The following is a 25,307-nucleotide window of genomic DNA, read 5'->3' as shown; positions in this document are numbered from 1 at the left end:
CTCTTGGTGACCACATTCAAATGCATTACACATCTAAACCATTTCAAATAAAACGTGTTACTGTATAAGGATGGTTATTAACAACCCCTACTGACCTGGTTAACCGTGGCTAATTAATAACTTTGGAGGCATGCATGATTTACCTTGCTCTTTTGTCTTTAGAGTTACATTTAAATTGGGTTGTGTCTTATTTGGCAATGCACCCTACACAATGAGATGTTATGTCACCCTTTAAACACCCTTTACACAGTATGACAAGCTTACAGATAGTTTGGGTTTATGCCATGCTTATGAAGACTATGTGCTATATAAAGCATTTATAAGTTAGTAGTTATTTTAAAGCGGGACCATCCCCCAACTCCATCATGTAATTACAAGATAATTATTAAGCTACTGTATTGTAGCTTAGTAAATGTAGCTTAGCAACACTATTGTTGATATAATATTGTGGCTAGAGTAACTGCATAATTACTCAACAGAGATACAGTGAGATCATCCATATGTAATGTGTTACCACAATAGATGCAGTCAGAGCCACAGGGGAAGTTATTCTCTGTATGTTGCCCATCCTAAGCTGCTGCACTTTTCTGGAAAATGGGACCGATCTACAATATTATTGTTTTGTTCTGTCAGACGGACAGAGTTATGGGCACACAAAAAGATTCAGTACAGTAATATTTTTAGTAATAGTTTTGAATTTGGTTCTTGATTTTCTGGTTCCTAAAACATTCTGCTTTTTTGCTCTATGATACAGGGCCCTTCTAGCAGACCTGATCCTGTGTTGGAAATCAATTTAATAGTTTACATTTTCACTGGTGGTTTTCACTTGGTTGTGTCCTCAACTGATCCAGGAACTTGTGCCTTGACAGTACATTTTGATCACATTCAATATGGTGGGGTTTCACACAGATCTACAGTACCAGTCAAAGTGTGGACACACCTACTCATTCCAGGGTTTTTCTTTATTTGTACTATTTTCTACATTGTAGAATAATAGTGAAGACATCAAAACTATGAAATAACACATTTGGAATCATGTAGCAACCCAAAAAGTGTTAAAGAAATCAATATATACTTTATATTTGAGATTCTTCAAAGTAGCCACCCTTTGCCTTGATGACAGCTTTGCAGACTCTTGGCATTCTCTCAACCAGCTTCACCTGGAATGCTTTCCAACAATCTTGAAAGAGCTGCTTTTCCTTCACTCTGCGGTCCAACTCATCCCAAACCATTTCAATTTGGTTGAGGTCGGGTAATTGTGGAAGCCAGGTCATCTGATGCAGCACATCAAGTCAAAGGTTGGCTACTTTGAAGAATCTAAAATGTATTTTGATTTGTTTAACTTTTTTGGTTACTACATGATTCCATATGTGTTATTTCATAGTTTGATGTCTTCACTATTATTCTACAATATAGAAAATAGTCCAAATAAAGAAAAACCCTTGAATGAGTAGGTATGTCCACTTTTGACTGGTACTTTTAGTATTGACTTAACTTATTGCGAACAAACAATGGTACTCAGATATTGGAGAATAGAGAACATTGATGTACAGTATCACCATCATACAGTGGAAAGTCTTACATAAAAAGTTTAATAATTCCAGACAGATTTGTTGAATAATTTGATCAAATATTAAATCATGCAACTTTTTTATCATTTTAAATGGGTTTGGTAATGGGATGCAGCATTGAAATCCAATACACCTGCCAGGCAATCTGAAAGTGCTACATTACTCTAGCATGTTATAATACTGTATGCCAGGTAACTATGATCATGTTTGGCATTTTCCACTGTACAAACATTAAAAGTTAACATGTGCATAAACCTGATGTTTGGAGACTTTACAGTCTGTCGTCTGTCAGCGAGTCTTTCACTGATTGACTGAGTATTATTATGTTATGAGGTCTCTTAATAAACAAGCAGAGGAAATGTCATGACTTTGTTAAATACAGTGAGCAGACTAAATATTAGGAATAGCTTCCTAATGTTGAGTTGCACCCCCCCACCTTTTGCCCTCAAAACAGCCTCAAATGGTCACGCCATGGACTCTACAAGGCGTTGAAAGCGTTCCACAGAGATGCTGGCCTATGTTCTCCAATGCTTCCCACAGTTGTGTCAAGTTAGCTGGATGTCCTTTGGGTGGTGGACCTTTGTTGATACACACGGGAAACTGTTGAGCGTGAAAAACCCAGAAGCGTTGCAGTTCTTGACACTAACCGGTGCGCCTGGCACCTACTACCATACCCCGTTCAAAGGCACTTAAATCTTTTGTCTTGCCCATTCACCCTCTGAATGGCACACATACACAATCCATGTCTTAGTTGTCTCAAGGCTTCAAAATCCTTCTTTAACCTGTCTCCTCCCCTTCATCTACACTGATTGAAGTTTATTCAACAAGTGACATCAATAAGTGAAAGATTAGTGGAATCTGTGTGGGTAGCTGGACAGGTAGGATGACTGACAGTGAAGGTGAACAGGTGGTCACGGGTCAGGTGACAGAGGAATGGATGAGACTGAGGCAGGAAATCCTTTAGCCATAAAGTGGTATATTTACTGGGTAGTCTGTCTGTGCTGCATATAAAAGGAAACAGAATAACATGTATCCAATCAAATTCATAATCACAAAGATCAAATCATAACAATCATTCATTATTAACATAATTAGGGAATTCAGCAATCCAGTTCATTAAGAAGTCAATAGGAATCATCCTTGAGTCATTTAGGCTCGTAACTATTTATCATAATCATGAGAAGAATAATACAAATAATTCAAACAGTGATCGGTTATTCAATCTATAAACCCCGTCACTCTGATATCAGAATTGATCAGTTCAGCAAACAATGACGTTTCATATTTCACCCTTTCAAGCTTGTCTTCATATGTACATGTAATTTCATTACATATTAACCATATATCGATGGCATGATTGGCCTGTGATGATCTGCAGGGCCGTGATCATTGACCATTCACATTACACAATAGGTTTGAAGCGTGCCCTCAAAGCCGCGCTCCGCGGTAATAACTATAAACAATAACTGATGGCCTGCTCTCCCGATCGCAACAGATAGTTCAGATGACAGGTTCAGATGAAAAGTAACAGGTTGGATTCATGGATGCACAGAACTTCTGGATTAGCCGGAGTTAAGGAAGAGAAAGCAGTGAGATCGGGCGATGGCAATTTCCTCCTTTTTATGGAGTTGAGATCTGTCGGACATTTCCACCTGACCTAATTAAAGCGCCCCAGCTGAGCAAGTGGCCATGAATTAAAGGATTCTTCCACCAACTCCATGAGCCTTTTCTACAATAAGGGATTATAGCTTTTACCTGGATTCACCTGGTCATTCTATGTCATGGAAAGAGCAGCTGTTCTTAACATCTTGTATACTCAGTGTATATGAACTGGTTGTTCAAACCACCTAAAACCAATTTAGGCATATAAACTCAGCAAAAAAAGAAACATCCTCTCACTGTCAACTGCTTTTATTTTCAGCAAACTTAACATATGTAAATATTTGTATGAACATAACAAGATTCAACAACTGAGATATAAACTAAACAAGTTCCACAGACATGTGACTAACAGAAATGGAATAATGTGTCCCTGAACAAAGGGGGGGGTCAAAAGTAACAGTCAGTATCTGGTGTGGCTACCAGCTGCATTAAGTATTGCAGTGCATCTCCTCCTCATGGAATGCACCAGATTTGCCAGTTCTTGCTGTGAGATGTTACTCCACTCTTCTACCAAGGCACCTGCAAGTTCCCGGACATTTCTGGGGGGAATGGCCCTAGCCCTCACCCTCCGATCCATCAGGTCCCAGACGTGCTGAATGGGATTGAGATCCGGGCTCTTTGCTGGCCTTGGCAGAACACGGACATTCCTGTCTTGCAGGAAATCACGCGCAGAACGAGCAGTATGGCTGGTGGCATTGTCATGCTGGAGGGTCATGTCAGGATGAGCCTGCAGGAAGGGTACCACATAAGGGAGGAGGATGTCTTCCCTGTAACGCACAGCGCTGAGATTGCCTGCAATGACAACAAGCTCAGTCCGATGATGCTGTGACACAGACCATGACGGACTCTCCACCTCCAACCTCCCTCCACCTCCCTCCACGATCCCGCTCCAGAGTACAGGCCTCGGTGTAACGCTCATTCCTTAGACGATAAACGAGAAAAACACTGCAACTGAGCAGTCATTCCTTCATGGCTCTGTGCTACTTCACAGCTGTATTCCCTTTTCGGAAGCACATGCAGATTTGGACTCAGGCTAGGTCTGTGAGAGGTTTTGCTGAGAAGGCGACATGTCGTTATACTGTGGTAACCTAGTGTTTTAGCCTCCTAACCATAATAATAAAGCAGAAACAATATATTTGTCGAATATCGTGGAATTATTGTCCCATATCGATATATTGGTGAAACAATATATTGATCTGACTCTACTTAAGGGTTTTGATTATTAGTGACATAACACTTTAAAGTTGTCGTTTTTTCTGAAATATGAAGTCCTTCCTCCATCTATGGTCTATCTATGATTGAAATAACTAACTGTTTCCTTAACATAAACCATGACGAAACCCTAACATCGTTTCGCTATATTGTGTTGTGTTTTGATCATCAAAGTGATGACTAATGGGTGGAAAGCAGCTTTGTGCCTTTCCATCAGTACGGTGACAGAAAGAGTGTTATCCAGTAGACTACCCGCTGTAGTCAGTCAGTGAGTCTGTAATAGTGCAGGCCTTTATGAGAGACGTGAACGCTGGCCCAGTGGCTTGGCTTGAGGCTTTGCATCCTCAGTCTTGGTCTTCATTTCTCACAGCCCACACTTCCCCTAGCTTCTCTGTAAACATCTATCTGCAAATTGGCTATTTCTGTCCCGTTCTGTTACAAATAATGTGGCAAATGTTTATTCTCACCTAGTTAAAAATAAGTGTGGACTGCTCCCCTGGACTGGAGTCTGGAGAGATCTCAGTGTGAAGGAATTTCGCTTGTGGCTCACACTGCCACCTTGGCCCACACTGAGCCTGTGAAAACCAACGTAAAGTGTGATCAGGCTTCCTGGCAGCCTGGAGCTCTGCTCTCCTTCAGAGCAGCACTAAGAAGCCCTGGCCAATAAGGGTCTCCAGTCCTTTATGATGCCAAGCCTTCATTCCCACCAAACACCTTCTGAAAACAAGGGCTTTTTACCACTGGCCACAATTTGGCCCAGGCTCAGAAAATGTTTGCTCTCTCCCCTCCATCCCATCCACCCCACCCTGCTCTGCCAGCGAGAGGCTGAGCTGAGAGCACATTCTCAAGGCTTCTGGCACAGCGGGGTAGCCATCTCTCCTGTTGTTGCGGACCTAAACTCAACATGAATTTGTTTGGTTTGATCTGTGACAGGAGGGGCCACTGGACTAGCCAAAGTGGAGAGAGGCAGAGAGAAGGGCGGCAGAGAGAGAGATAGAGTGGCATAGCGAGATAGAAAGAAAGAGGAAAAGAGCGAGGGGGGAGAGAGAAAGAGTGAGAGAGAGGGAAGAAGAGACAGAGAGGGAAAGAGAAACCGGGAGAGAGAAAGCAAGAGAGAGGGCAGCAAGAGGCCTTGTTAATGAGACATGACAGCAGTGAGCATGGTCAGTGAGCTGCCTGTTTCCTGTACAGAGAGAAACTCTTTCAGCATCACTGGCCCTGAACATTGGCCGGCTACGAGTTGTCCAGCTCGTACAGCCGTGGACTCATGTCTCAGGGAGAGACAGAGTGGCATATATGACATGTCAATGTGACTATGCATGTTTTGCACTGGTGTAAAGTACTTAAGTAAAAATACTTTAAAGTACTACTTATGTAGTTTTTTGGGGTATCTATACTTTACTTTGCTATTTACATAACTTTTACTCCACTACAAGAAGATAATGTACTTTTTACTCCATACATTTTTGCTGACACTCAAAAGCATTTTGAATGCTTAACAGGACAGGATGGTTGAATTCACTCACTTATCAAGAGAACATCCCTGGTCATCTCTACTGCCTCTGATCTGGTGGACTGTCTGAGTGTTGGAGTGTGTCCCTGGCTATGATTAATATAAGGAATTCGAAATGATTTGTACTTTTACTTTTACTTTTGTTACTTAAGTATATTTAAAACAAAAATACTTTTACTCAATTAGTATTTTATTGGGTGACTTTCACTTGAGTCATTTTCTATTAAGGTATCTTTACTTTTACTCAAGTATGACAAATGGGTACTTTTCCCACCACTTCATGTTTGACACTTTCGTGCCTGCCGTAAATCCCCCGTGAGAACTACAGAAAGTCTTGGAATTCGTCCCTGTCTCACACCTCTTGCTGCTTGACCTTTGTTCCAAACATTCAAAGGGGATGTTTTTAGTATTCCATGCTGTTGTCTTAGGAGTCTCCATAACTTATAGTTTGAGTCCATACAATGCCCCCTATAAGCCCCATGTTCTTGAGCCACGTTCAAAGACCTTTTTCTCACCCTATTCCTCATTTCCAGGAGATTGTCCCCAAGGAGGCTTAGGGACTGTGAAGTTGTGTTTACTTTATGATAAGCCTGTTGATCTGGGAGTGGTGTGATAAAGATACACAGAAACCCCTCCCCTGCTCACAATAACTACACAGTCAATGCAAGACTTTAGGCTGTGGGGTTAGCCTATATAATGATGTACAATAGTGTTACTCTCCCGGTGTCTATCCTCTCCTCCACTCACTTTAACATGTTGCTTCCTCAGGCGACATGGAGAGCCTGCCTAAGATGGACCCCTCCAATGACCACAGTCGGCCGCTGGACATTGTGCCGCAGAGTGATGAGAAGATGAAGGAGAGGGGCCAGTGGGGAAACAAGGTGGAGTTTGTCCTTTCTGTTGCCGGGGAGATCATAGGACTGGGCAATGTGTGGCGCTTCCCTTACCTGTGCTACAAGAACGGAGGAGGTGGGTGTTAACATCACAGTGCTCAGTGACAACATGTCACCTAATTTTGTTCATATTATTGGTACATAATTGAGTACTACTTCAGTACTATTGATCAGGACAACAGTGACAGTTCATATAGTAGATGTATTATAATTTTAGCTACTATATTGTTGTTAACTGACCCAAAGCCTGTTGTTATAAACCTAAATGGCACTGGAGCCTTTGAGTACATTGTGCTTTAACGCTATAAAGAATTATGAAGGGCATGGAATCTGTTTAAGGATGAGTAGTGACGTAAAACCTCAAAAGTGCTCATTTGGAGGTATGTAAATAGTTGTCCAGCAATAAATCCTCCTAATAGATTGTGGGTAACAATTGCTATTTTTAGATTGATATGTATTTATGTTTCTGTGCTGCCTGCCAAGACAACACTCAAAACATATTAAACATGGAGTCCAATAGTAGCAAACAACACACTCCTGTTTGGATTGGCAAGATGAGAGAAGTCAAAAGGTCAACACTAATTTAATTGAATTTGTTTTTTCCAACAACATTATGGAGACACTAATTAAAACACGTTTTTCAACAGGCTGAATACTTTGGAATTGCTCTTTTACGTAAAAAAAAATGTTATATGCCAATATGTTGTGGAATTAGGGATAAATACTTACTGGCTGTCCTACTGTATTGTTGGGTGGGCTATGGTATGTGATACTCTGATGTCAAGCTGGTCGGGGGCTTGCCCAGGTCAAAGTTCTGCTGTTGACAAAGGTTGTCTTTGTTCCATCTCTGGAGCAACTGTTCTCAAGTGCACAAAGTAGTTCTGAGTTTCTTAATAGTTTGTACAATACTTGATAGTTTGTATGTCTCTAGACCTTTAAGGTGAAGATACTTTATCATTTCATCAGAAAAAAGGTATTGATGCATACCCACTCTGCACAGATGTGAGTTCAACGTCTAGTTTTGATTTACATTTGGTTGAGATGTCAACTGACGATAATTCACCTCGAAATCATACAAAATGTCACCTTGCCATTGGATTTAGGTAAAAAGTTGGGTAAAAGAAAATGACATTCCCTTACACTGCTGACTTTTTAACTTTTTTTCCACGTTGATTCAATGTCATCACATAGAATTGTGGGGTTGAATTGACGTGGAAACAATGTTGATTCAACCAGTTTTTGCCAGTGAGTAGGCCTATATGTCTAGCTACCATTTCTAATAAATTTGGAAAATGTCATCATTAGCTAGCTAGCTTGGTTAGCGGGCTGATAACTGCAAACTTGACATTTTCTGAAAAATGTGATAAACATTTTAACATTATTTGGATATTCCACCCAGCGATGGATATGTCGGATGCTGACTTAAAAAAATTGCACAAATCAAGGTATCATTTATAGGTACCTTTGGAACACTACCATTCTAGCGTCCAGCCTTGAAATGCTGCGTCCTTGTTGATTGGTTATGTCACCTGACCTCATATCACAGTGGAGTTCTAACACATGCGACAACACCTTGTTAACTTCTCTCCTTCCCCCCTCTATCAAACAGGTGCTTTCTTCATCCCCTACCTCATCTTCCTGTTCACCTGTGGGATACCAGTGTTCTTCCTGGAGACAGCCCTGGGACAGTTCACCAGCGAGGGAGGCATTACCTGCTGGAGGAAGATCACTCCACTGTTTGAAGGTGATCCTCCTCTCACATACTGTTTAGAACTTCATTTTGTTTAGTGTGCACTGTATAGGAATGCCTTTCAAGGTAGCTACACCCGGGCATGTCTGCTTACTATATAGAATAAGAGAAGGAATTCTGAGAATGATCTAGAGTAAGCGTGTGTTTTTGTGCATGCGTGTCTGCCAGTATGTACTGTAGGATAGTAGCAGGAGGTTGATGTTACGGTTGGCATGCCAACAACACTGGCAGACTTCCAGACTTCCAAGTATCCAACGCTTCAGTCATTCAATTGGCCCCCAATAAGGACAATGACGGTAGACCTTCACACATGAGCCAGATAGGCTACCGGGTGAGAAATGGTGGAGTCGGAGATGCAAAAGCAATGCGAATAGAGTCATGGTTTTCATGTGTCATTGTATTCAACGTTGAAAGGCATTATCATAGCTAACCACAATGTGTGATGTGGTAAGGTTCCCGAGTGGCGCAGCAGTCTAAGGCAATGCATCTCAGTGCAAGAGGCATCACTACAGTTCCTGGTTCGGATCCAGGCTGTATTACATCCAGCCGTGACTGGGAGTCCCATAGGGCGGCACACAATTGGCCCAGCATCGTCTGGGTTTGGCCGGGGTAGGCTGTCATTGTAAATAAGAACTTGTTCTTAACTGACTTGCCTAGTTACATATAAAAAAAGTTGGACCCAGGTGCAGAGAAGAGACCAGACGAGGAATCAGTGGGTAAGGATAAACATAATACTTTACTGAGAAACGGTAGCGACAGGATCACAGCATAATTGGGCAAAACCAACAACCACTAAGTCTCAAAAACTCACTCAGGAAACAACCACACTCAGGAAACAACCACACTCAGGAAACAACCACACTCAGGAAACAACCACACTCAGGAAACAACCACACTCAGGAAACAACCACATTCAGGAAACAATTCACGGTTCTGCAAAGGACAACAGAAAACACCTCTTTTAACAGGGAAATCATAATGAGTAAATTGAACAACCCTGAGTGTCATTAATGTCTCTAGGACGGTTTCTGCCGCCCTCTGGTGACAGGTGGAGCCATTACACAATGCTCCTCTTTGTCCTTGCTGCAGGAGTGGGCTACGCCACACAAGTCATTGTGGCTCTGTTGAACTTCTATTACATCATTGTCCTGGCCTGGGCCATCTTCTACCTGTCCTACTCCTTCACCTGGGACCTGCCCTGGGCCTCCTGCAACAACACATGGAACACAGGTCAGAGATCCACCATACACTCAGTGGACTTTTCCTTATTCAATCTCGTTGAAGCTCTGCCTAAAGGCAGAACTAATGTGATTGGTATGATGAAAGCTCACAGGCAAAGTTGCTGGTTCGAATGTTACTCAACCCCTGAACCAACCCTAACCAATTCGGATTACTTCAACTTAAGTGATCGTATTTTCCTAAACATTCAAAGTGTGTCTGCCCTCGAGACAGAGTTGCCCTCGGAACAAGATTGAATAAGGAAAAGTCCAAAATGCCACCATACACAGAAACATCCCTGACTACTTGATGTCTCATGTAGTCTTACGTAACGTTACAATAGAGTTGGGTTACCTAGAAAAACCATAGCCGGTGTCCTCAGCAAACGTGTGTGTGAACTTGTTATGCATCTCTGTTCTCAGATTCCTGCATGGAGTTCCAGAGGAGGAATGGCTCTTTCAATCAGCCACGTCTGAACGCCACGTCTCCTGTCATTGAGTTCTGGGAGTAAGTGCTGCTTAGAGTCTATTGTTTCTCCATCTCCTTAAGGAGATTGGTTGGCCTACTGTTTATTCCTCAGCCAAATGGCCGTTGTCTTGCCAACTAGTGTAGCACTGCTGAATACGAAAACAGGCTGGCTTGAGGCTGAATTGGAGGGCTGTGTGACGTCCTGAGAAATACTATACATGTTATGCCCCCCTAATGTAAATAGTTAACAAGCTTCAACTTTACTATTGCTGTAATATCAGAGCTTAGTGTTCATGTTAGATATTCATGTCTAAATAATGATCACACTGACAGTCATCTCATATTTGTGTGTGTGTGTTGGTGTGTGTGTGCACCGGCGTGCGTGCATGTGTGTGTAGACGAAGGGTTCTGCGTATCTCCTCTGGCATAGATCATATAGGATCTCTCAACTGGGACCTGGTGCTGTGTCTGGCAATAGCCTGGGTACTAGTCTACTTCTGTATCTGGAAGGGAGTCAAGTCCACTGGAAAGGTAAGGGGCTCTATTCTACATCCTCTCTCTGTGAGCCTCCCTAAAGCAGTTTTTGACCAGGAAGAACCTCTGGGCACATCATTGATTGATTTTACAAAAATGCATATACACACAGTACACACAGTACATTGGAAAACTTGACAGGGATTACACAATAAAGTCAATGACTTATTTCCATTGTGGACCCTTAAAGTGCATGGTGCAATACATTACATAGATGCAGACTTTGATACATTACATACTGTAGATACAGACATGAAAATGGGTCTATGGTTGGTCATCAGCCAGCTTTTGACATACTTTTAAAAAGAAGTTCTGGTCGGCATAGCTTTAAGTTGTTGTGGTAGTTTGTTCCACTTAACAGCGAAGTTATATGGAAAGGGTTTCTTACAGGATAGTCTCTTAGATTTGAAACAGTCCATATCAGAGTCTATGGCAATGAATATGACTAAGAGTTGTTCCTGGTCAGTCAGGTCACTTTTTCAGGACATTTCTATGCATTTTCGCAATGTTGCTTCACACCTTTGGACAGCCAAGTACTCTAGATATGTGGTCCTTTTGAAGTCTGGCAGTTAACGTGATAGCTGAGATGACTAGAGACCATTCATTGACTCTTTTGCTTTTTGTTATTAATAGACCCTTGGTTAACCCATATGTGACCCTTGGTGCTGTATTGTCCTGTACTGTACATACTGTAGCAGCATGTAACCGGAAGGTTGCTGGATCGAATCCCCTAGCTGACAAGGTACAAATCCGTCATTCTGCCCCTGAGCAAGGCAGTTAACCACTGTTCCCCGGGCGCCGATGACGTGGATGTCGATTAAGGCAGCCCCCTGCACCTCTCTGAGTCAGAGGGGTTGGGTTAAATGCGGAAGACACATTTCAGTTGAATTCATTCAGTTGGACAACTGACTAGGTATCCCCCTTTCCCTTTCCCATTCCATCCCCCTCAGGTGGTATATTTCACAGCTACCTTCCCCTACATCATGCTGTCTATCCTGCTCATCAGAGGGGTCACCCTGCCTGGAGCCTTCATAGGAATCAAGTTCTACCTCTACCCAGACCTGGGCCGCCTGTCAGATCCACAGGTACATGTACTGTCCACACACACGCACGTGCACACACACACGCACGTGCACACACACACACACACACACACACACACACACACACACACACACACACACACACACACACACACACACACACACACACACACACACACACACACACACACACACACACACACACCATCACTGTGGGAAGTGGAAAACCCAACAGCTTGACACAATAACCCTATAGACTGACTTACCCAGTGTTCCTCTGACCTCTGCCTGTCAGCAATAAAACCCCTCTCACAGTCACACCTCTTGTCCCTAGTTTATGATGACAATATGTGTGGCCACATACAGTAGAACTTGAACACTTAATTATTCATTTCATTAGTTGAGCTGTTGAAGTGATTGTTATGCTGTGCTTAGCATTTTCAGAGAACTAACTCAATATCACCAATACTGTTATCAAGATTATCAAGATTGATCATTAACAAATGAAAACATGTCTGATCGTGAGAAGAACATGACATTGGAAAAACCAGGAGGACGTTGTCTCTCAAACTAATGCTGTGCCAGAGAATTACTGAATCTGTAAAGTTGGCAGTCCCTATGAATATTTGACGAGTGGACGGGTGATAAATGCCTCATGAACACCGGCATGAGGAATGTGGTCAGCAAGCACAGCTCCTAGGCTAGTTCTCATCTGGTTATGAGAGAGAGAGAGAGAGAGAGAGTTTTACTGACCGTGATTTTTTTGTATTTTTCGACTGTTTGTTTGGATGATGTTGCTTAACCTATTTGTGTGTTATATACGTGTTGCGCTCACTCCCTGACGTTATTGTAAATAAGAATTTGTTCTTAATTAACTTACCTAGAGAGAGAGAGAGCGAGAGATAGATAGAGAGACATTTCACAACCACTTCTCCATTTTGGCAACCATTAACCAAATGAGTGACCTCTTCAATCCACAGGGGTCTTCTATGGATGAATATAACCCTGTGTTGAAGGAAGAGACAAGCTGTCTGTATGACGGGAACGTCTGCCTTAGTGGCTGGGGCCTACGCTTGTGTCTTTGCACTGGACTAGCTTAATCAAAGGCTGTGTCCCAATGGCAACCCACACTCTATAAAGTGCAATACTTTTGACCAGAGCCCTATAGGCCCTGGTCAAAAGTAGTGCATTGCATGGGCAATAGGGTGCCATTTGGGACACAGACAGAAGTATTCCTGGCTGCTAGGCAGCTGACTGAAACGTGCCCTCAGTGCTTGAGCACGACTTTGGTGAATAGGGAGAACAAAGGGCACCCTTATTCAAATTGGAACTGTGTTGTGTTGGTTGTTCACAGAGTCTGTGGTGGAAAAGTAGCACACTTGGCGCTGGGGAGCCACAGCGATGGAGAGCCAGCATACTGGGGGGTGGCCATGGTGGGTGGTCACATAAGTGACGAGAAATGGGGTGACAGGTTTTACCATAGAATGAGGAAGGTGTAGGTCATATGTACACACCAAATGTCTCACCGGAAGGGGTTTATAGCTGTCTTTGACTAAAGTGACGTGCTTCAGAGAAATAAAGGTATTAGCCAGGAGCAATGCCATGGTTTCTGCCAGCAAATGAAAAGGCATTGGTATGGTTTCTCCCTCTTCTTTCTAGGTATGGATGGATGCAGGGACTCAGATCTTCTTCTCCTATGCCATCTGTCTGGGGTGTCTGACTGCTCTGGGAAGCTACAACAAGTACAATAACAACTGCTACAGGTCAGGGCTCACCTCACCTCAGAACACCTACACCTACTTACCCTAGTCAGAAATGACTGACAGCCAACAATAAGCAGATGTATCTCTATCTTAAACCCCCTAGAGTTGATTGACGCACCCATGCGTGAATGTAATTAATATAATAAAAAAATCCCCATAAAAATCTGTTTATTTAAGCTAGCGATATCAGCTGCGTCTCAATCCACCTCATCCACCTATGTCGGCTTTCCGAATCTTTGCTGGAAATTGACAGAGCTACAATGTTGTTTGTCAGACCAGGAGACATCCCGAAAATTGGTCTTCTCACGAAAACGTCTGTAGCGTCCAAACGGACACGATGGGGTTCTCCGTTTTGCTCTATGACCCCCACAAGCCCCATGGGACTCATCTGAAGTTGGTACAGTACACTATGTGCCAACTTCTGTCTGTAGCATCCAAACCGTTTGGGCTACAAACTAACATGACCCCACTAGACTCTCAGGAAAACAAACGTGTTTTGTTCTTGTTGTTCTACTACCCCCACAAGTGTCATGTGACTCGCCTGAAGGTAACTTGGTACCGGTTTTAAAAAATTATGGAAGTACACTACCGGTCACAAGTTTTATGACACCTACTCATTCAAGGGTTTTCCTTATTTGTACTATTTATTACATTGTAGAATAAAAGTGAAGACATCAACACTATGAAATAACACATTTGGAATCATGTAGTAACTAAAAAAGTGTTAAACAAATCAATATATACTTTATATTTGAGATTCTTCTTCATATAGCCACGCTTTGCCTTGATGACAGCTTTGACCACTCTTGGCATTCTCTCAACCAGCTTCACCTGGAATGCTTTTCCAACAGTCTTGAAGGAGTTCCTGAAATAGTAAAAATAAAGAAAAACCCTTGATAGAGTAGGTGTTCTAAAACCTTTGACCAGTAGTGTATGTAAGTATATTTTTGCGTCCCGCCCCCACTTCAAAACCTTATTCCTTGTGATTAATTTTTTTACTGTACATTTTGCCATTTATAAATGTGCTATTCAATGCATTTCAATTAAATAAAAAAGGGTATCAAATAATTGTTAAATATTTTTGGGGCATACCTACAGGGATTCTAATATTCTAAATCAAATAGCTAAATGATCCATGGCATAACCATCTAAGACTGATACGTGATTCGTTCTGTTTTACACCCTAATAATAACCTAGTAAGGTAATAACAGGTGGTCAGAAGCATTTGTTCTGTATCTTTATCTGTATTTTGTACAGTATCTGTTTCACAATATGGTATTGATTTATCTTTGAAGTTGTTAATTCTTACTGTGACATGCATACAGTATATCTGTTATGGCTGGTATCTATGCCTGGCTGATGACTGCCTCTCTGGGGTTACAGAGATTGCTTGGCGCTATGCTTCCTGAACAGTGGGACCAGCTTTGTGGCAGGCTTTGCCATCTTCTCCATCCTGGGCTTCATGTCTTACGAGCAGAATGTGCCCATCTCAGAGGTGGCAGAATCTGGTTGGTAGTCATTTTTAACAGACACACACAGACTTTTCTTGACAGTTCATCATTGGGGAAATGGTCATCATTTTTCATAACTCAACGTGTATTTTATTTGACGTACTTACGTAAATTTGAGCAATACGTTTTGGTATGTGAATTAGTAGAAACGCTGCACACCACTTCAGAAGCTATTGACTGTACAGTACATTTCCCACAAAGTTCAAGAGAAAAACAGTTTGTTAACCTGTGCTGTAATGGCTTTTCCATGATAATGACATGTTAATCTTTAAAGTTAACTTTCAATGTTCAGAGAATCCAAAGATAACCTAGTAGTTTCACAATACAATCGGGTGAAGGTCATTGTTGCAATGTGGATCCAAAGTCCTGCTCCCTTGATGACAATTCTGTAATGACCTGTTATAAACCTGTATTAACCCTTTCTGTACCAGGTCCTGGTCTGGCCTTCATAGCCTACCCCCGTGCAGTGTCTATGATGCCCTTCTCTCCTCTCTGGGCCTGTTTCTTCTTCATCATGATCGTCTTTTTGGGTCTGGACAGCCAGGTGAGGCTAGAGTAGCACTCTGTCTCCTCTCTCGCTCTTGCTCACTCTCGTTTTCTCTTTCGCTCGCTCACTCACTCTCTCTTACTCTCTCTCTCTCTCTTACTCACTAACTCTCTTTCTGACACACACACACAATATGCTTGTAAACACTGCTCTAACAATGTCCACGTGCTGTTTTTTAAATCAGTGACACAGCATCCCCTCTGTTCTCTCCACTGCTGTAGTTTGTGTGTGTGGAGAGTCTGGTGACGGCCATGGTGGACATGTACCCTAAAACATTTCGTCGTAAGAACCGCAGAGAGCTCTTCATCTTGGCGGTGGCCGTTGTCTCCTTCCTCATGGGTCTCATCATGCTGACAGAGGTAGGTCACAGCCTAAAATGCCACCCAGGACCCCGATTGGTTCATGGACGCTGGTAAAATGACTGACCCTGGCTCTGACCCCAACTCTCCACGGGTGTCTCAGGAGGAGTTGGAATATGCAGCAAGAATGAAATCCCAAAGGTTTTCATTTAGGGCTTTGTTTCTTGTAACATACGCCATTTAGCAGAATATTTTATCCAAAGTGACAGTCATTTGTGCATACATTTTACATATGGGTGGACGATGGGAATCGAACCCACTGCCTTGGCATTCCAAGTGCCATGCACTACCAACTGAGCTACAGATGGAGAATGTCACATTGTCACGTGAACTGAAAGTTGCTAAGAAAAAGAGCCACATACTGCAGGTTACTGAAATCGGGAACCATTATTCTGTGCAGGATGTTTAGCCTCTCTAACGCCTCAATCACACCAACAGTGTTGTTGCGCAAAATGGTACGCAGCAATCATCTGGATATGTGTTCAGCAAAAGTTCAACATTCACCTTCTGCTACCATTTCTGTCAAGCCGTCCGTCTGCGCACACAGTTTGACGAGTACGTTTGATAAATCACACCGCAACTGCCTCTGCAATGCAAGGCTGCAAGGCAAACGCAGCGTTCCATTGGAAATGAATGTACTTCTGGTGTACCAAAACGCAACGACGCTGTCGGCGTGATCGAGGCGTAACACATAGTCTACATGTTGTTCTACATGTGGTCTTGGAGGTGGCATGGGACGATGAAATAGAAAAAGTGTCCCTAGCTGCCCTGCCGTAACGCAACACATTTCTCTCTCCAGGGAGGCATGTACGTCTTCCAACTCTTTGACTACTATGCTGCCAGTGGGACGTGCCTGCTCTTTGTGGCTGTCTTTGAGACTGTTTGCATTGCTTGGATTTATGGTGAGTGTTTAGCCAAGTTATGTGGGAATGCATTGAGGGGCACATTAACATGACAAAGGGGGTATTTTCATTGAGCCATCCTCTGCCCTCCAGCAGTAGTCTGCTGTTAATGGAAGTGAAAGGGCCTCTGGGAGAAGAACAACTGGCTGAATGTGATATTATTAGACCGCTTTGAATTATATATATTTTTATGAGATTGATACTACTTTTAGCGAACAGTTAGCTGTTACAAATTAGTATTGTGTACCGAAACAGTGCCTGAGGAAGGCCCGCAGCATCATCAAGATCCCACACACCCCAACCACGAGCTGTTCTGTCCCTTACCATCAGGCAGACGATATCGGAGCATGAGGTCTGATACCAACAGGCTCAGAGACACTTTCTATCTACTGTCCATCAAACTGCTGAACACTTGAACTGGACTGACCACCTGCTTTGATTCTCTGCACCTTAGCGCACACACTGTAAACCTTAATGTGCTGTCGTTACTCAAAACCTTGGAGGAAACCTGTTGCACTCCATATATCTCGGTACAGTTACTTAACGTGATTTTGTAGCCGTTACTCAAACCGATAGTCACTGTGACCCTGTAGGGGGTCAAGATTTGAGTTGTGCCAGTTTGAAAATGTTGAGCAGCGCCCCACCTAAGCCATACCTCCAATATCATTTCCCAGGGTGCATTGCCTTTTCGAGTGAATTGTACAGTTATCACCCATAACTGCATTTGTTAGTGACAGAGATATGGTTGCAGAATTAGTTTATTTTCAGACCGGTGGCCTCCACCAAGTGAGTTCCTAGGCAAATATTATCATTATAATTAAACTCTTTATCACAATACACCCAAACATACTAAACATTAAGAACACCTGCTTTTTGCAACTCAATACTAGGAAGGTGCTCCTAATGTTTGGTATACTCAGTGTACATTACATACAGTGTCTCATAAGGCCTTATATTGAGGTCTAGCTTTACCCTAATACAGTGGCCTGAAACTCATGGTTTACAGGCCACATCAGGCCTGCAAGTGGGGTTGCAAAATTTCAGTAACTTTTCCCAAAATTCCCAGATTTTCAAAGAAATCCTGGTTGAAGGATTTCCAGGAATCTTCCAACTGTAATTTCTGGATAATGTACCAGAATTTTGCAATCCACATTATGCTGACTTGCAAAATGATGTATAATTCCTATTGGAATCCAGACAGATTTAGGATATCCAACAGTTTTTATTTTTTTGTCACCCGCAATCTGCATTCATAATGACTGCCAGTGTTAGGAACAGTGGACGGAGACTACCTAGGCCAAAACTGGAACAACCATTTCAGTAAAAGGTACAAGACAATCTAGCTAAATGATTGGGTTACTTTCGAATTATTAGTTTAGAATCATTCAATGCACAAGCAAAAACACAGATATAAAAAAAAATATATGTTTTAATTACCTGCAGCAGAGCATGCTGGGAAAAAAGTACATTTGTTATCATAACTTTAAATTGAGTTGATGTGACTTATTTAGTTTTGAGTCAGTACCACATAAGCATTTTAAGTAATAATGACTTTTCATTTACTTGTGGTTCAACTTACTAGAAGTATTTGAGTAAAAAATGCCTTGGGGTTTACAGTGCATGCACTCACTCACTCACTCACGCACACACCCACACAGACATACACACATCCACAAACATGCACACACACACACAAACATGCACACACACACACACACATATATATATAAATTAATTCTACACACATCACAACTGTTGCTACCAGACTTCTATTGTGATTACTGCACAATATAAACCCTTGCACCCAAATTCCCACTTCCCTAAAACACGTGTAAATATTGGACTATAAATTCTGCCTACCTGTATTATACCATTTTTAAAAATTCGATTCTACTGAACCATTTCCTTTATGTTCGTATTCTTATCTTATTTCTTATTGCGATGTCGAAGGAACCTGCAAGTAAGCATTTCGTTGGATGTGTACACTGAGTATACAGAACATTAGGAACGCCTGCTCTTTCCATGACAGACTGACTAGGTGAATCCAGGTGAATGCTATGATCCCTTATTTATGTCACTTGTTAAATCCACTTCAATCAGTGTAGATTAAAGAAGGATTTTTAAGCCTTGAGACAATTGAGACATGGATTGTGTTTGTTGGCCACTCAGAGGGTGAATGGGCGCAGACAACATATTTAATAAGTGCCTTTGAACGGGGTATGGTAGTATGTGCCAGGCGTATCGGTTTGTGTCAAGAACTGGAACGCTGCTGGGTTTTTCATGCTCAGCAGTTTCCTGTGTGCATCAAGAATGGACCACCACCCAAAGAACATCCAGCCAACTTGACACAACTGAGTTAACATGGACCAGCATCCCTGTGGAACGCTTTCAACACCTTGTAGAGTCCATGCCCTGACGAATTGAGGCTGTTCTGAGGGCAAAAGTGCGGGGGGTGCAACTCAATATTAGTAAGGTGTAATGTTTGGTATACTCAGTGTATACCATGTGTATCCCGTACATAAGACTAATAAAACTTGAAACTTTAATGAGTATCTGTCCGCTGCGGACTCCTGCCTCATTCTTCTTCTCTTTCCCTGCTGTTCCTGTAGGTGCTGACCGTTTCTATGACAACATTGAGGACATGATTGGCTACCGTCCCGGACCTATTATCAAATACTGCTGGATGTTCTTCACTCCTGCTACCTGCTTAGTGAGTCATTTTTTTCTGAACTAAACCCTGTTATGTCTCTTGACTGAGGGGTGCCCACTGGTGGTTACTATTGAAAAAGCATCTGACATTGCACAGCTAGGCTAATCAAATTCACAGAGATTTTGTAGAAAGTGGGAAAGGTTCAAAAGGAGGATAAGACCCAAATGAAAGCAAGTCAGTATTGTTGTTTTTAAATCAACGCAAAAAAAAATGTTTTTGACTCAACCTAGGACGTAGCAACCAGTGACTGTCAAGGAGACACAACTGATTGCATTTATTTGCCTCTGCAGGGTACCTTTGCCTTCTCCCTGATCAAGTACACCCCTCTGAAGTACAACAATGAGTATGTGTACCCTTGGTGGGGCTACTGCCTGGGCTGGCTCCTGGCCCTGTCCTCCATGCTCTGTGTTCCCCTCTGGGTGGTCATCAAAATGTGTTCTGTGGAAGGCACCCTGAAAGAGGTAAGTCACACACACCACCCACTGTTTCACCCCTTAACCCCACTGACTTTCCCCTCTGTTTGCTATTGTCTCATGTCATGGCTTAAGCTACTGTAACTTAGAAATCAATACAAACCAATATAACAAACCAATCATGTCCTGCACCTTTCCGGTGTATGTGACAATAAAGCATCTATAATAGTTGTTGTCTATTTCCTCTGTTGTTCTGTAGCGCTTTACAATCCTGACCACACCATCCACTGACTTACCTAAAACCAAGAAGGAGCAGGAGAAGCTGCTGGCCATCTTTCCTGGCGATGGGGACAGCCTCCGTCAGAGACACCCTCCCACCAAGGAAGGCTACTTCCCCTACAACGAGAAGGAGTCCAACTGCTAGAGCTGGGAATGTGGACCCAGACCTTCTGAGGTCCCATGTCCATTCCTTTGACATGGCCTCTGTCTCGGCCCCGTCCCAGACCTCTCCTCAACGATACCTCATAACTGCACAACTGCGGCCAAATGAGCACGGATGCAGTGACACTGGTGCTGCTGTGCCTTAGCTCTTTCTCTCCTGCAAGGTCTCTCAGAGACAGTACAGACTACTGCTTCAGATGCTGTCCTGTTGTTAAATCGTGTACACTCTCATGTTTACACACTCAATGCTACTGGCTCTCCGCCATCTACACTTCCATCCATGGGAGAGTCGGTCTCTCCACTTCTCTCTCCCACTGTTGCCTTATCAACCAGGAACTTTAGCTGTGATTTGCTGATTTCTTTCACCAATGGCTAAAGTTGAGCAGACATTGAAATGGTGTGATTCAGTGATTTGTTATATGTCCATTGTGGTTGAGACTTGAGAATGTTTGTCTGATGATTACACCTGCTTTCTAAGGAAGCATCTTTTATTTTCCTTTTTTCATGGACATCTCTCGGCATATGTGGACACAATTTGCTATGATTAAGTATTCTTTTAGTGCATTATGTCGAACTCGCTGCAGTCATATGAGTTGAATGTAATACATCATTCTAATCAATATGTTTGTTAATTTACCTGAATGTGCGAAACCTTAACTGACAACATTTTTACAGGACAAATGGAGGAATCAGATAGGCATATGCCAACTAAAAGCCTCATGTCATTGTGGTTACAATAAGTAATACATCATTTAAATGCCCAGTGCAGTGAAAAACTAGATTCTCTGTGTTTTATATACATTTCCACACTATGAGGTTGGAATAATACTGTGAAATTGTGAAAATGCTTATAATGCCTTTTTAGTGTAAGAGCTGTTTGAAAGACCACCTAGAATTTCAGCCTGTTTTGTTGACATCGCCAGTCTAGTTAATAGACCAATATGAAAGAGTTCCAAACCACTCTGCCAATAACAGCTAGTTTTCAGTTTTCCTCTCCCCGCTCAGACCACTCCCAGACAGTCCAAGAAAAAGTATTGCTTGAAAAATTGCTCTTTGCTAAGAAGCTATTTTTGTTTCTTTTTGACCATCTTAATTGAAAACAATCATTGTATGGTACTTCATTGTTACCTTGAAAGGACTTGATATTGTTATAAAAATGACTGCATTGGACCTTTAACAATTTCTCATACGAACACTGACTTCAGATTCAAATATGTTATGTGCATGTGCTGAAATGTACACAACCTGTACAGTTTAATATCCAGATTTATGTCACAAAACTTGTGTCAAAAAGAAATCTGAAGCCCACCTGAAGTGCAAGTGTCTCTGTTTCTATTGTAGTAACCTGTAGGAGACTGAATAGTTGGCTATGCTAGCCTGGGGTTGTCAGACTTACTGTAAATGCATTGCATTTGATTCAAAAGCTTACTTGGAGATATAATCATTGTGTATTAGCATTTTAATCATAGTCTTATGTCAGTTTTTATTCTGAAATGTAATACATTGATATTTGCATTGCTCTCATCCTTGGCTTGATTCTTAAAAAAAAAAAAAGTTTAGAATCATATATATATTTTTAAGCTGTATACCATGTCCAATATGTGATAAAGCACATGATAAACATGGTTTAAAAACTAGTGAAGTATGGATTGTGTTCCCCCCAAAAATGTGTACAACATTTTGCATTGGAAATCATTGTGCCGTACAACAGTATACCGCCATAGTGAGCAGTTTAGAGGTGACAGACCAGAACTTGAGTTTCATACCTTTTATGTTCACCCACACAATGCTAGATAGTCTTTGTTATTTGCTTGTATTGTCGATTCATTAATTTATTATTTCATCATCTGCTTTTCCTTAGAGAACAATAACAACTTTGAACAGTATAAGCTCTTACACCTCCAGTATGTGTTTGTCAGTGTTGCTAAGGCCATGTCTAGTCAAGTGCAAAGCTGAACACCGTTCACATGCATCATTACAACTGACATTGTAAAACACAAATATTTGTATTAAAAGTTAAAAAATAAATATGTCATATCAAGTCATTTTTTTCCCCCCAACAAGAGATATTTGAAAACTGTTCCATCCAAAACCCAGCAAGAGAGAGGGAGAGAGGGAATGCATTCATGCATTCTAATGGCCAGAAAATGGTAACAGTATCAACATCAGAGTACATCAATAACCAACAGAAATCAATCTATTGAGGTATGTGTGTGCTGTATGCCTTTATTTTTTCCTCCAAAAAATCTCTAATGTAACATATTTAGTATATGTGTGTGTTTACTATTGAGCAAATACAGGTAACTGACAAAAAAAAGCTTTATTGACACACACTGAGTGTACAAAACATTAGGGAACACCTTCCTAATATTGAATTGCACCCCCTTTTGCCCACAGATCAGCCTCAATTCGTCAGGGCATGGACTCTACAAGGTTTCGAAAGCGTTCCACAGGGATGCTGACCCATGTTGACTCCAATGCTTCCCACAGTTGTGTTAAGTTTGCTGGATGTCCTTTGGGTGGTGGACCATTCTTAATATGCACAGGAAACTGTTGAGTGTGAAAAACCCAGGACACTCGAACCATTCAAAGGCACTTAAATATTTTGTCTTGCCCATTCACCCTCTGAATGGCACACACAATCCATGTCTCAACTATCTCAAGGCTTAAAAATCCTTCTTTAACCTGGTCATAAATGACCAGCATGATCAAATAATAATAATCACAGTAGTTGTCGAGGGTGCAACAAGTCAGCACCTCAGGAGTAAATGTCAGTTGACTTTTCATAGCCGATCATTAAGAGTATCTCTACCGCTCCTGCTGTCTCTAGAGAGTTGAAAACAGCAGGTCTGGGACAGGTAGCACGTCCGGTGAACAGGTCAGGGTTCCATAGCCGCAGGCAGAACAGTTAAAACTGGAGCAGCAGCACGGCCAGGTGGACTGGGGACAACAAGGAGTCATCATGCCAGGTAGTCCTGAGGCATGGTCCTAGGGCTCAGGTCCTCCGAGAGAGAGAAAGAAAGAAAGAAAGAGAGAAAGAGAGAATTAGAGAGAGCATACTTAAATTCACACAGGACACCGGATAAGACAGGAGAAGTACTCCAGATATAACAGACTGACCCTAGTCCCCGACACAAACTACTGCAGTATAAATACTGGAGGCTGACACAGGAGGGGTCAGGAGACACTGTGGCCCCATCCGATGATACCCCCAGACAGGGCCAAACAGGCAGGCTATAACCCCACCCACTTTGCCAAAGCACAGCCCCCACACCAATAGAGGGATATCTTCAACCATCAACTTACCATTCTTGAGACAAGGCCGAGTATAGCCCACAAAGATCTCCGCCATGGCACAACCCAAGGGGGGGGGGGGGGGCGCCAACCCAGACAGGAAGAGCACGTCAGCAACTCAACAGCGACTCAACCCACTCAAGTGATGCACCCCTCCTAGGGACGGCACCAGTAAGCCAGTGACTCAGCCCCTGTAATAGGGTTAGAGGCAGAGAATCCCAGTGGAGAGAGGGGAACCGGCCAGGCAGAGACAGGGCGGTTCTTTGCTCCAGAGCCTTTCCGTTCACCTTCACACCCCTGGGCCAGACTACACTCAATCATATGACCTACTGAAGAGATGAGTCTTCAATAAAGACTTAACGGTTGAGACCGAGTCTGCATCTCTCACATGGGTAGGCAGACCATTTCATAAAAATGGAGCTCTATAGGAGAAAGCCCTGCCTACAAGCGGTTTGCTTAGAAATTCTAGGGACAATTAGGAGGCCTACATCTTGTGACCGTAGCGTACATGTAGGTATGTACGGCAGGACCAAATCGGAAAGATAGGTAGGAGCAAGCCCATGTAATGCTTTGTAGGTTAGCAGTAAAACCTTGAAATCAGCCCTTGCCTTAACAGGAAGCCAGTGTAGGGAGGCTAGCACTGGAGTAATATGATCAAATTTTGGGGTTCTAGTCAGGATTCTAGCAGCCGTATTTAGCACTAACTGGAGTTTATTTAGTGCTTTATCCGGGTAGCCGGAAAGTAGAGAATTGCAGTAGTCTAACCCAGAAGTAACAAAAGCATGGATGAATTTTTCTGCATCATTTCTGGACAGAAAGTTAATGATTTTTGCAATGTTACGTAGATGGAAAAAAGCTGTCCTTGAAACAGTCTTGATATGTTCGTCAAAAGAGAGATCAGGGTCCAGAGTAACGCCGAGGTCCTTCACAGTTTTATTTGAGACGAATGTACAACCATCAAGATTAATTGTCAGATTCAACAGAAGATAGCTTTGTTTCTTGAGACCTAGAACAAGCATCTCTGTTTTGTCCGAGTTTAAAAGTAGAACGTTTGCAGCCATCCACTTCCTTATGTCTGAATCACAGGCTTCTAGCGAGGGCAATTTTGGGGCTTCACCATGTTTCATTGAAATGTACAGCTGTGTGTCATCCGCATAGCAGTGAAAGTTAACATTATGTTTTCGAATGACATCCCCAAGAGGTAAAATATATAGTGAAAACAATAGTGGTCCTAAAACGGAACCTTGAGGAACACCGAAATGTACAGTTGATTTGTCAGAGGACAAACCATTCACAGAGACAAATTGATATCTTTCCGACAGATAAGAACTAAACCAGGCCAGAACTTGTCCGTGTAGTCCAATTTGGGTTTCCAATCTCTCCAAAAGAATGTGGTGATCGATGGTATCAAAAGCAGCACTAAGGTCTAGGAGCACAAGGACAGATGCAGAGCCTCGGTCTGACGCCATTAAAAGGTCATTTACCACCTTCACAAGTGCAGT

At 42.4% G+C, this 25,307-nt stretch overlaps 1 protein-coding gene across 1 annotated transcript; it reads left to right on the top strand.

Moving 5' to 3' along the window:
* The first annotated feature begins 6,731 nt into the window (after window positions 1–6,731).
* LOC120065799 (sodium- and chloride-dependent GABA transporter 2-like) lies at window positions 6,732–21,389 on the top strand. The gene is made up of 14 exons (XM_039016853.1): window positions 6,732–6,927; window positions 8,461–8,595; window positions 9,691–9,831; window positions 10,242–10,326; window positions 10,686–10,818; window positions 11,772–11,906; window positions 13,524–13,627; window positions 15,012–15,136; window positions 15,571–15,683; window positions 15,908–16,045; window positions 16,845–16,947; window positions 19,557–19,657; window positions 19,948–20,118; window positions 20,330–21,389. The coding sequence occupies exons 1-14, from the start codon at window positions 6,732–6,734 to the stop codon at window positions 20,492–20,494; spliced, it is 1,845 nt and encodes a 614-aa protein (XP_038872781.1). The 3' UTR covers window positions 20,495–21,389.
* Window positions 21,390–25,307: the final 3,918 nt, after the last annotated feature.

This window comes from Salvelinus namaycush, chromosome 21 (assembly GCF_016432855.1).
Source record: "Salvelinus namaycush isolate Seneca chromosome 21, SaNama_1.0, whole genome shotgun sequence".
In the NCBI taxonomy this organism is placed as follows: Eukaryota; Metazoa; Chordata; class Actinopteri; order Salmoniformes; family Salmonidae; genus Salvelinus; species Salvelinus namaycush.
Note: the sequence above shows the minus strand (reverse complement) of the source record. Positions and strands in the feature narration are given on the sequence as shown.

Coding starts and splice junctions, on each gene's coding strand:
- LOC120065799 (XM_039016853.1), top strand. CDS start 6,732: ATGGAGAGCCTGCCTAAGATGGACCCCTCCAATGACCACAGTCGGCCG. Junction 6,928..8,460: donor GTGCTACAAGAACGGAGGAG/GTGGGTGTTAAC, acceptor TCTATCAAACAG/GTGCTTTCTTCATCCCCTAC. Junction 10,327..10,685: donor CCTGTCATTGAGTTCTGGGA/GTAAGTGCTGCT, acceptor ATGTGTGTGTAG/ACGAAGGGTTCTGCGTATCT.